This window comes from Lissotriton helveticus, chromosome 9, assembly GCF_964261635.1.
Source record: "Lissotriton helveticus chromosome 9, aLisHel1.1, whole genome shotgun sequence".
NCBI classification, from domain to species: Eukaryota; Metazoa; Chordata; class Amphibia; order Caudata; family Salamandridae; genus Lissotriton; species Lissotriton helveticus.
The window spans coordinates 342920506-342932894 of NC_136070.1; the positions used below are offsets into that span (position 1 = coordinate 342920506).

The following is a 12389-nucleotide window of genomic DNA, read 5'->3' on the forward strand; positions in this document are numbered from 1 at the left end:
AATTCCGCCCGCACGCATGCGGTTAAGATAATAATATACTTTATTTTTCCAAATTGGTGTTGTAATTTTATTGTGTAGTGTTCTTACTTACTACCTGTTTTAGTACTACTATATACTGGTTCTTTTGATTAAGCCAGAGTGCTCTGTGCCACAGCTACTCCGGACTGAGATTAGGGTTTTCTCATACAAACTTATCTGGACCTGATAAAGATTGGTGATATTATTACACAGTGAGGTCTCAAACCTAGCCCAACCGATAACCCACTTTCCTACATGGAAATACAATATTTGCACAATAGTACTCCTTATTGGTCTCTGTTGGTATGAATTTTATATTATTTTCACAACTGTATTTTGTACGTATTCGTAATTTTATAGCAGCATACCAGATGGTTGCCTTGTGGGAAGGTGACCAATTTAGTGGGTCTGAGTTACTTATAGTGACAATAGGTTTTATTGTTTTAATGAAATGTTACGATAAAGGCAATAAGACTGACTTATTGACTGTGAAAAGACAATGCTAACTTAAATATATACTTGAGGGTAGATTGATATTATTCTAAAATAAAGCCTGCACATAGGTATTTTGTTACATGGAATTTCACAGATTAACATAGTAAGAAAGGGCTGTGTTGCTGGTTATCCACTCAGACAACAGTAGATATGGAACGTGGGTATCTGCATGATCAGAACCCAGGTTAGGCCCTTTTAGAAGAAAGAGCCTTTTGCTTTGTCAACTCCAATTTTGTATTTTATTGAATTATATAACTGTATGCAAATGGTTGCCTTGTACAGGGGGCCAGAGTTGGTTATGGCGATAAGCCAACGATAACAGCTCTAGGCCTGACAGGTTCACTAGGAAAAATATTTCCGATGCCACAGGTCTAATATGGTTATTATGACAAGTTATGATAAAACCAGGAGGTCTGAAATATTTAATGCAGAAAGCATATGATAAAGTTAATAAGCATTTAAGGGTGAATTGTTATTAATCTATATTAAAACCTAAAGATAGGTATTTTCTTACATGAAATGTCACATATTATCTTTGTTGGGAAGAACTTTGGTGTTGTCTGCAGCCTCAGACAAACCCTAGAGGGAGATTATTTGCATTGTAATAATTCTTGCTGGAATCTCTCTTTAGCTGCCTGTCAGGTTCTTGTAATAAATAAAATATGTGATACATAGAGGGCCATTGGGTGTGCTCTATTGAGCCACTGGTCTTCTTAATGTCGTTTACACTCTGCTTCCATCCATGACTGCATGAAGTAATGGTCAGACCACTTCTCTCGTAGGCTCTCTTGTCCTAGGAATGATGGCATTTTCTGATCACATGTGTGCACCACTTTAAAATGAGTTTGCTTCAATGTTAAGGCTGGTTGATCAATCCATTGGTTTGTCATTTTCTGCTTTTATAATTTCCATTTTTTATTGGTATCTCCTCTTTTTAATTTAATGTTCCTTCAGAAGATATTACAGCTCACCAGACAGTGCTAACAGGTCGCTTGCTTGCCGGTCATTTGATCTGCAGTGAACAGCATGTTACATGGTCACTTTATCTAAACCCGGAAACAGTAATGGAATGCTATTGTCCATAATGTGCTATTGTTTTATCATTCAAGGATAACCAATACATTTCTCCTTAAGGTGGCAGTCATGCTGAAATGTTAAAACAATGCCAGATTATTTACAATACCTCTGCAAAAAGGGCACCCAGTGCTATGTTTAGTTTTGTTATTGTAATTGTTTTAACAAAGCGCTCACTACTCCTGACAGAGTGGAAGCGCTGTATGGTGAGTAGCAGAACTCAAGGCTAGTGGTCAATCCAGTGGCATTTTTGGTTATTGAGATTAGTAATTTGTTTTCAAGAAAAAAATGAAAATCCATGCATTTACTCGTTTCTTTGATTTATATTCAAATTAATAACAGTTAAGGGTGATTATTAGTGGGGGCTAGTTAACTTCATACAAATGGTTGGTGAGATAGATAAATAGGCTGGAGGGGTTTGGGTATTGTTCATTGCAGCGATAGGGTTTTATCGGAGGAGAGACAGTGATCTATGAAATGAGGTGTGAAGCATTTGTAGAAATAGAATAACTGAGATTAACAGAGATCAAGACAGAAAGGCATGTGGCTGAGAGCAGAAAATTGAGCCAATGTACTAAGCATGTAGTCTAAAGAGTGTATGATCTCAAAAGCCAAGGGGAACTGGCACTCAAAGCAAGTCCCCAAAAAGGTACTACTTGTAGGAACACGTCCTGCCACCAAGAGCAGGAGAGGTTTGCAAGCTTACTTCAACAACACACAACTTGAAGGATCCTGCTTGGACACAGCACAAAACAAATATATTGAAACTTAGGACACCAGTGCACTACCAAGACACTGGACACCTCACCTGAACCACAGCGTTGCTTGTGGCAAAAGCGAGGTAATTGAATTCCTTGATCCATAACATAGAAGAGATGTAATCATCTAGTATCCCCATTTGAATAAGCAGGGTGATGTCTCCACATGTGTAATTCCAGAGGTGCTGAGATTCATCCAGTGCTATAGCTAGACAGTTCAATGAACTGCAGACAATTAGGTTCAGATACTAATCATTCCCAAATGCAAGTGTATACCCACCATGTTTAGATAACTGCATGTTTTATTGCAGATGTATCAGATTATGAATACAAGAATAAGTCAGTGGATGAAAGAATTGATACATAAGTGCAAATATGAGTGACAGAGTGCACATATGATAAATTGCATGCCTCAACACAAAAGGCACTTTCCTCTATAAGCCAGACCTAATGATATGGACAATGTTTGTTTAATAAGTACACTCATAGCATCCTGATGTCCCTACGGCTATGCTGATGCTGCTTATCAGTTTGTGCCGGATTTGAATTATAATTTCTCCTCTCTCTCATGTACTCTCTTCCATCACACTTCCAGGTGCTGAGTCCCATTATATAACAACCACAACTCAGTGGTTATCACACATGATATGAAAACCCTTCCTACATAGAAGAAACCCCAAAACATTATCTTTTCAACCACACACTCTACACGGTGTAGCTTGCTCTACGTGAAGGTACGCGCAGTCACATCCCATAGGAGTACAAAGTGCTATACAAATGCTACCACACCATTCAATCACTTCAATATAATGGCAGTGATTTTCCACAGTACCCGGCCTGGAGATTAATGTGGGTTTGGAGCAATTGAATGCTTATGCAATGAACAGTTATAAGGGCATTGGGATGAAGTGATGGTGTGCACATCATGTGCTGGTGACGCATTTTTAAGAGGATGGTATGCTGCTGTGGTTCATAAACGGAGATGGAGAGGAGTGTCAAGGGTTCAAGGAAAATGGACAAGATGAAAGTGGATTCAGTGTGTGGCAGAAGGGAGGAATAATGTGATTGCTGTGTTCACAGGCAACATGTTCCAACAGGGTTGGCCTCTGTGGTGACAGAGAAAAAAATCCAATGGAGGTATGCAGGAATGGCATGGTGTGTACATTTTGGCAGGGCTCATGCAGACACTGGGAGCATGCATGTATTGGGGCAGTTTAGGCCTGCAAAAAGTGCAGTGGTGAGAAATCTACATGATGCAGTGCACAGTGTAGTCTAATTAGATATTTTGTGACTTGTACATCTATTACCAACATATTATTGCTCAAACCATAAGAAAGCAAAAGTCTCAAGGGTGGCTAGAGGAAGGCGTTCAACCGTAAAATTCCAAAAACACTCCATGTCACCGTGGCACATGGTAACCCCCTTAAGTATGTGACTGGTCAACAGATTGCTAGATTGAATCATAGAAGGGGTAACCTTTCACAGTGTTTCTACAAAAATATTTGCCATTTGCTTTGCTTCAGATGAATACGGAAGAGGACATTGACTTGTTAAGAAGACAAGTGTGTTTTAAAGAGGTGAAAAACCTTATAGCATGGTTGGGTAAATAAACACTTCCTGTTCGACAACATTTAGCAGAAAGTTGCCAGACTGTACCAACTAACTTAACAATACAATTAAATGAAAGCTCATATCCCCTACCTGTATGAATATTCGATATTCTTCACTTGTGAGCCCTCCCTCAGCCATTCGCATCCTCTCTTCTTCATCGAGCTGATGTGCAATAGAAGACAATTCCACAGGACTGAAATACTCTCCCTGCAACAAATTATTGAGGCAGTGCTGTGCACACAACGATCCCTCCTGCTGTATTGGAATACAAAAACATAAGCATACTGTTAACTAAAACACTTATTTCATGAACTCGTTTTTTCATTAACAATGAAAAATTTTATTATAGGTTGTCCGTAAGTATGCTAAAGAAATGGTGTACCACTATTTGTTGCCTACAATAAGGATCAGATTGCGCACTAACACTTGCATGAACCGAAATATTGGTATTAGTGAGTACAAGTCAACATTCACAACTGCTCAAAGTGTCATGACAACTATTTCAAGTCGGTCAGTATCTGTACTGCTGTTGACTCTTGTTAGGAGATCATAAATCCAATTAAACTAGAAATAGGAAACAATTTAATAAACTGGTTTGTTAATCCAACCAATTTGGGCTTTTTGACTTTAAAAGGTCTTTCACTCAAGGGTCTCAATTTGCATTTGGCAATAAGACCAAGACCTACTTTCCCATCGACGTCAACTCAGCGATCTGCAGAAAACTCTGATGTGAACATGATACGATTTTTGAATTAGAAAGACCCAAGTGTAAGATGTATTTACCTACAAAAGTGGCTAACCTTGACAACGTATGAATGCAGCATCTGAAAACCCTTTTGTGCATCTGAAAAGGAAACACCTACAGAAAAAAAGCCAGGTGGTACCCACACTACTGGCAGTGTGCTTGTTTTAGCTGGTTGGCTAACCTATCAAAGACAACACCCTGGGAAGTTTAAGTTCACTTTGTCCACAACATTCAAAGACCGCACTCACACCTTCATTCTCATTTTATGGGCATTTTAAGAAAGATGTAATTCCAGCACAAATTATAACCAACATTGGATAAATTGACCTGTGTTATTCAGAATTGTTTTGTATAACAGATTTCAAGCAATGGTGACTTCAGATATTGCATAAAATTCAGCATGAAAGACTAAAATCGTTGGTCTTAAAAGGTGTTTCAACTTTTATGCACATTATTTCATGAGCCTTAATGAGAATAAGGTTTTATCTTTTAAGAAGGAACTGTTAATAGACAATCAAATTTCACCAACCAAGATATAATTATTCGTAGACAATTACCTGCTGGAAATTAGATTTCACTGTTTTTGTTAGACGTGCAGAAATAACACAGTAAACACCTATGGGCAACTAAGAGAAAATTCTGAAAAAGCCCCAGGTTTAGAACAAGCATTGAAAATGCAATAGGTTTCGCCTTTGATTAAGTTAAAGCCATTTGCTTTGCTAATGGTATTGTGTAGTAAATGGCTTTAAATTAATGAAAGGTGAGACCTATTGCATTTTTAATGCTTGTTAACATAGCACATTGTTTATTTTATGCATGTTCGAAGCATCCTCTCTGTGTACCTCATAAAATGGATTATGTGGCAAGTCTATGCGGCGTCACCTCGGACGGCTGCCCACTGCCCCGAAGCAGGCTCACTAAAGCCCACGCTCTCTGCCGGGCTTCGGGGAGAGGCTGGTTTATGAAATGCCTGCTTGTGGCCTGTGTGCGTCCTAATAGAGCTCAGTCCACGCATGTTTTTCTCTTTACATAGTTTACGAACGTTTAGCTGCAGCGCCATTACATTGTTTACGATATGCACATTAAAAGCATTATTTCTGTATACCTCAATGAAAAGGCTGTTGTTGGGTCTTTGTGTTTCTGGTTCCTGCCCCCCCTCCGTTCCTCGTTTGGGGGAACTTTGGGAACCTTCAGTCCCTTAACAAAAAATTAAATATTTTGACAGAGCTCGCTGTGCTGTTCATCGAGTCACCTTCGCTTTAGAGTATACTTTGAAAGTTGGCAAATGTTGAGAACGTATATTTTTAAAGAAGTGCCTCAGAAGAAGAAGTTAGTGTCACAATTAAACATGGGGTGGTGGATAAAACTACACTGAAAGGGCATTATTTTGAGTTTTGATTTCAAATACCTAATCAAATCTGTTTGTTGATTATCTTCTCGAAATTTACTTGTTTACTATAGCTCTCGCAGGCGAGGAGCGCATGCGCGCTTCAACGCCAGTTGAGACCTAAAAAACTATAGATGAGGCAGTACACTTTTTTGGAAATAAAAGTTAGGGAGGGTAAATGAAAGAGAATGGGCAAGGAAAAGGAACAGGCAGGCAGTGCTTAATGCGAGCCGATGGTTTCCGGTGCTGGTTACCAGAACTTAATTGTCAGCACCGGCTCCTGTTACAGTCCACCACATGGTGGCGATGTCTGAGAATAGCACAACAGCTGTGCACATTAAGTGAAATGGCATTGAAAATGACTAACACCATCCTCTCACAACATTACTATATCTGTGTGTGGCCTGAATTACTCTGAATTGTTACACTTGGGGGAGTGTGATGATTAGATGTTATGTTGGTACTGTCATTGTCAGCATTGGCAGGGCCATTGCGTGTTGCAGGCTGAAATGGCCTCCCGAATTAAGCATTGGTTTCAGGGCATACGTGTGCAGATGCTGGGAGGGTTAGCAACTGTTTGAAGGGATCACACTGTGGGCATGCTGGCATGCCAACCGCCAGAAAAATATTCCATTTCTGAAACCAACGGGCGCTCCACGAACCGTATTTTCCTGCACGTCTAGGAACACATGCTGCCATGGCTGAAATTCATGACGTTTGTGATTTGATACCTGCAGGAACAAAGCGGATTCAAGCTCAGCAGCTGAAGCCTCTCGTGGCGGTCCCAAAGAAATAGCAGGCCTCCGCCATGAAAAAATATCTGCCGGTGCACCTTCGGGTAGGTCGGCATGATGGATTGTGCATTGCTGTGAGCGGTGGTTTTCAGAAGCTTGTGTGAAGAGCGTGTGTATATCACAATGCAGTTAAAATATCGGCCGCATTCAAGTCACTTGTGATTGTGTAGGCACTATTGATGTCGCCGTGAACACAGGAGAATCCATACACATACGCGCGGCGGGGCACCAACATAGGACGTATACTTTAGTTGCACCAGCACTTACTCTCCCCATGACCGATGTGCTTCTGTCCATCCCTGCATAATCTTGCAGTTACCTGAACCGGATTGGGGCCTTTTGATAAACCCGACACCCTTACACTTATTTTCTGTTTCACAGAGTATTTATGTGTTCACTGAGTCACTCCTTAGTTGTTTATGATATACCTGGTTGGGGCATAGGAGTGATTACTCGCACCCTTTCTCTCTTGTTGATTTTGTTGGATCTTTGAGCAGCGTACAGCTGTGAGAGATTATTTTGTTCCTTTTTTCGCAGAGACTTTTTTATTGCTAAAACCATCATGGAGGAACAGGGCCTCTCCTTTTCGAAAGAAGAGGTTGACGCTCTGCTTGGTGACGACACGCTGTTTTCCGATCCCCTTCTAGCACATGCTATATCCCAGACAGGTGACTGGGAGAAATTAGGCGATTTAAAACGTAGCCGTATTAGGGCCATCCTACACGGCACTATGATTAAAGAGTATCTTAATAACAATGCAGCACCAAAAGGACTACTTGTTTCTAACGCCCCTAGAATATTCCTTGAAGACGCAATGTTCCGGAAGGAATGGGCGCAGATTGCGTGGCATTGCACCAGGGATTGGGGGATTCTGATTATAAAAACTGCATTACGGTTATCAGAAGCTCTCCTTATAGAGATCCAAACCACTGAAGCCCACATAAAAACAACCATCACTGGCTATAAGAAAAGGCTTGACGAACTAAACAAAGAGCAAAATGAATTCAAAGAAAACCTAGGTCAGTCCAAGTCCCAAAAACTACAAAAGGACCTCAAACGTTGGTCATATGCCAAGGTTTACCCCTACTCTTGCCCTGACTACACACCCTCACCTGTATCAGGATACAATTCTGACACTTTGGTAGACTCAAATACCAGTGGGTCTAGTAATGATAGCACAGGCAGAAGAGGGAGTGGAAGAGGACGTGGTAGAGGTCGTGGGCAGCAACACCAACACCAACCCCAATACCCTTTTCAAGGCTGGCAACCCCCCTACCCACAACCTGGGATGGTTCCATATCATCAGAATGCCTTCCAGCCGCCTTTTCCACACATGGTAGGCTGGAATGCACCTTTTGTTCCACACCCCCAGTTCAATGCACAACCCTACCCGCTTCCTTTTTTAGACAGAGGCAGGCGGGGCAGGGTACGACAGAAGGGCAATGTACAGGTACATTGGGCTCAGCCAGAGGCAGTGGGAGACAACATCCGGAGCAAGTCAGGGGAACAGAGAGCAGGCCCAAGCAGTGCGAAACCTTGATCACCAACCTCTCTTCCTATAGTTTATCTAAGGCCAAAAGGATGTCTTGGAGAAAGGTTTGGGCTTCATTCCAACTCCCAAATTAGATCGGTTCAAATTACATTGTGACCTGAATGAATTATTTAGGAAATTGCGACTAAAGAGTTTTTTTGAGAGCAAAGAAAATGAGCCAAGCCAAATATCCAAGAGCGATACTGATGTTAGACTGAAGTCTTCATTCACTCCCCCTCCAGCTATGATTCCACCGGAGATCCTGGCGTTTGAACAGGCAGTCTTCCAAGAAGTGGAACAGTTACCAGAACCTACACCTTTTAAGAACCTGACTGCAGCTGAGTTTCAAGCTATACAGTCCCTGAAACAGAACAAGGGTATCATCATCAAGAGTGCGGATAAAGGGGGTGGCGTCGTCATCCAGGATAAAGCGGATTACGACAATGAGTGTAAGCGTCTTTTAAACAATGCCACTAACTATGTCTTGCTCACTGAGGACCCTACAGCAGACCTATATGAAGAAATTTGTGAATTAGTTTCCACAGCTGAGAGAGATGGTTTGATCTCGAGAAAAGAGGCTGAGTTCCTGGTGACATCGGATAGGAGGGTGCCATATTTTTATATACTGCCTAAGACCCATAAAAATGTGTTGCCCCCACCAGGACGCCCGATCGTCTCAGGGATCGGTTCCCTTCTGGAACCTCTCTCTAAGTATTGCGATTTCTTCTTAAGACCTATTATTGAGTCCACTAGCACGTACCTTAAGGACACAAAGAGCCTCCTTTCCATGCTGAGAACCATCATTCTGCCTGTGGAGCCTTGCTTTCTTGTCACAATGGACATAGAAAGCCTGTACACCTGTATCCCACAGGATGAGACCATTAGAGTGGTGAAAGAGGCTTTGGATAATGCACCTTGGGACTTCACAACATCACGTCCCTTTGTTGTGGACTGTGCCACTTTGGTGCTCAAGAAGAATTACTTTGAACATGAGGGCAAGATCTACCTCCAGGCCACAGGTACCTCAATGGGCAGCACTTTTGCCCCTTCGGTGGCAGGCCTGTACGTGTTCGATTTTGAGGTTAACAACATCTTGGGCCCAACAAATCCTTTCGTTGCCAACATCATATTTTGGCAACGTTATATCGATGATGTGCTAATGATCTGGAAGGGGGAAGAGCACATATTATTGGATTTCTTTGTATGGATTAATACGTGTGACCAGCACCTCAAGTTTACACATGAGTATTCCACTGACACCATACATTCTTGGATGTCACTATCAGAAGACAGGATACTCATTTGGAGACGACGACATTCACAAAACCCACAGCAAAGAATAATCTGCTACATTACACCAGTTATCACCCGAGGGCCCTGCGGGAGAATCTTCCTTACGGCCAGTTTTTACGGCTACGCCGGAATTGTAGCAACCTGCCGGACTACAAACAGCAGGCAGATGTTTTATCAACTAAGCTACAAAATAGAGGATACCCGCTGAGGATCATCACCAACAGTCAAAAACGGGCAAGAAAACAACAGAGAGACACACTTCTGGATATCACTACAAGGACTCAAAATGTCGAGATCCCTTTAACATGTGTCACAACATTCAATCCACTATCTAATGCAGTGAGTAAGAGTGTCTCCAAACACTGGAAGATATTAACCAGTAATAAACACAAGTGGGACAAACCACTCCTTTCTTATAAAAGAGCCACAAGCTTGAAGGACTCTTTGGTCCACACGCGCCCTTTGGACTTAACAACAACGATGCCGGCTGCCACTGTACTGAATGCTTGGGGCCTACCAGCAATTACTGGTCATTTCCCCTGTGGGAATTGTAGTATATGTCACCTTACCACGCACACAAAATCATTGAATCTGACCAATGGGCAACGATGGGACCAGCGTTGCCATACAAATTGCAATACGGCCAATGTTATTTATTTAATAACATGCCCCTGTGGCTTACAATATGTTGGAATGACGTCCAGGCGTATCAAACTGAGAATAGGAGAACATCGCAGCAATATACGCTGCAGGAAAACAACAACCAGGATGAGTTCTCATTATTTGGAAAAACAGCATACCCCTAAAGACATGCGCTGGACAATCTTGGAACATCTGGCAAATGGATCGGAAGTCAAGTTGTTTGAGAAGGAACAACGGTGGGTGTATCGCCTGTCCACCAATAAAATTGGACTTAACGATGATATTCCGTGGGGTTCAGTTTTAAGGCGTTAATGATACCGGTTATTACTTCTGCTAACTATAAGTCTGTCCCGGTTGGTTCTGTTTTTACAATCAATTATATCCCTGTAGGAGGATATGTAACCCCGAGTTGTAATCGAAACACCCCTTATGATCTACAATGCCACCCCAGTACTAATGTAGGGCACTGACTACTTTGCTAACCGTTTAACCAACACGTTAGCCTCCTACCTGTAATACATTTGTTTCTCACCTTTGTACTGTGAAACAATCATAATATGGGCCTGATAATAGTCTCTTCTGGATTTAGCCTCACTGCATATGAGCTCCGGGTTGTGTCTCCCCCGTTTATGGCTATTCAAAGAAAAGACTGGAGTCTCGAACCAGCGCCCCGTGCGAGTCACTGTAAGGACTCCGTTTCTTTAAGAACCTAATCTCGCACCCGGCCACACCCCCACACGTACGGGCTCGCTGGTCACGGGGCCGGAACAACTCTGTTGCTAAAAGAAGCTCGCCGGTCGTGTCTCTCCACCTCCGGGCGGACGGCTTTCCCGAAGAGTAGGTCTCAGGCGGGGAGTCGCGAGTGTGACACTAAGTTCCTGGACCGCTTTACTAGCATGCGGTTTTTCCTGTTTTTCGAATACTCCGGAGGGATTTTTAACTCTTCGTGTTTCCTCCATACTAGGACTGGACACCCGTGAATAATGCCCGCGCCGTCCTGTCCCAGGAAGTGAATTTCCTTCCTTCTGTTTGTAAGTGTAATATACTCTTTGGTAACGCTAACCTTCCGGATAGCGTGTTGTCATTTTAAGATCCTCCTAGTTAGGTTTCTTTTACTGTTTCTAAGTCTTTGCGCAATACCTTGGTTTTAAAATACCCGGCTCCATTACAATGTGTGATGGGGAAGGGATTCACAGCCTCTCGCTATTGGTAAGCCTGGGCTAAGTAGATGTAAATAAATCTTCTATGTTTCTGGAACCTTGCATCTTCGGTTCCATGATTTCTAAATGCACAGTTCTATTGTGAATTTAACAATGGTACATCCCTCTATATTGAATTTCTATCTATTAAGGGGGACTACATCCGGCCACTTTATTTAAGGTGGGAAGGACACGATGGCCAAACGATTTTGCTCATACTGCCCAGTCATATACTGAAGTATTGACTTACATGTTGGTCTGTTTTGTGTTTTGGGTGTCAGTGTGTTCTTTGTTTCTCTCCTGTACAGGTATCCTTGGCTGCTGTGTCTCACAGCGAGCCGGCACGGGCAATATCTGTGAGTAATTGCAGCTAATGTAAATATTTTTTTCGTTTTTTCACACTCAGTGCCTCACGGGAGGGTGTGCCTTAGTGCGCACATACCACTGGAGAGCAATTATTTCTGTGGTCCTGACGAATGCTGTGCGATCCTGCGTTTTAGCAGCAGAAACATGTTGACCTTATATACCAATTAAGGACACAGGTCTCATAATTTAGAACCTATTGGTGTCCTCCTTTCACGTTTTTAACTTTAATACAGGTTGGCCCACATTAAATATTTTGGTTGGGTTTCAACCGTATTTTTTAATTCTGCACACACATATTTTGCACTTTTTTGAGTTATACCACTGTTACACTCACCACCAACCCGCTCTGCTGTAAATCAGGCGTTGTAGCACGCTGGGGGGGCATTTGGCCACCCCAGCGGGGACCCAATGATGAAGCATGTCACCAACTAGTGGTGAGTGAGGGTCCTTTTAACACAGAGGTTTACTTGCCCTTC

At 42.3% G+C, this 12389-nt stretch overlaps 1 protein-coding gene across 2 annotated transcripts in view; it reads right to left on the minus strand.

Moving 5' to 3' along the window:
• The window catches only part of ATXN3 (ataxin 3), a 356331-nt gene that overhangs the window by 282295 nt on the left and 61647 nt on the right, over positions 1 to 12389 (minus strand). For both annotated transcript variants that reach the window (XM_078660070.1, XM_078660071.1), the window contains exon 2: positions 4047 to 4211. In XM_078660070.1, coding sequence (XP_078516196.1) covers positions 4047 to 4211 — 165 coding nt within the window. The remainder of the gene's footprint in view (positions 1 to 4046; positions 4212 to 12389) is intronic.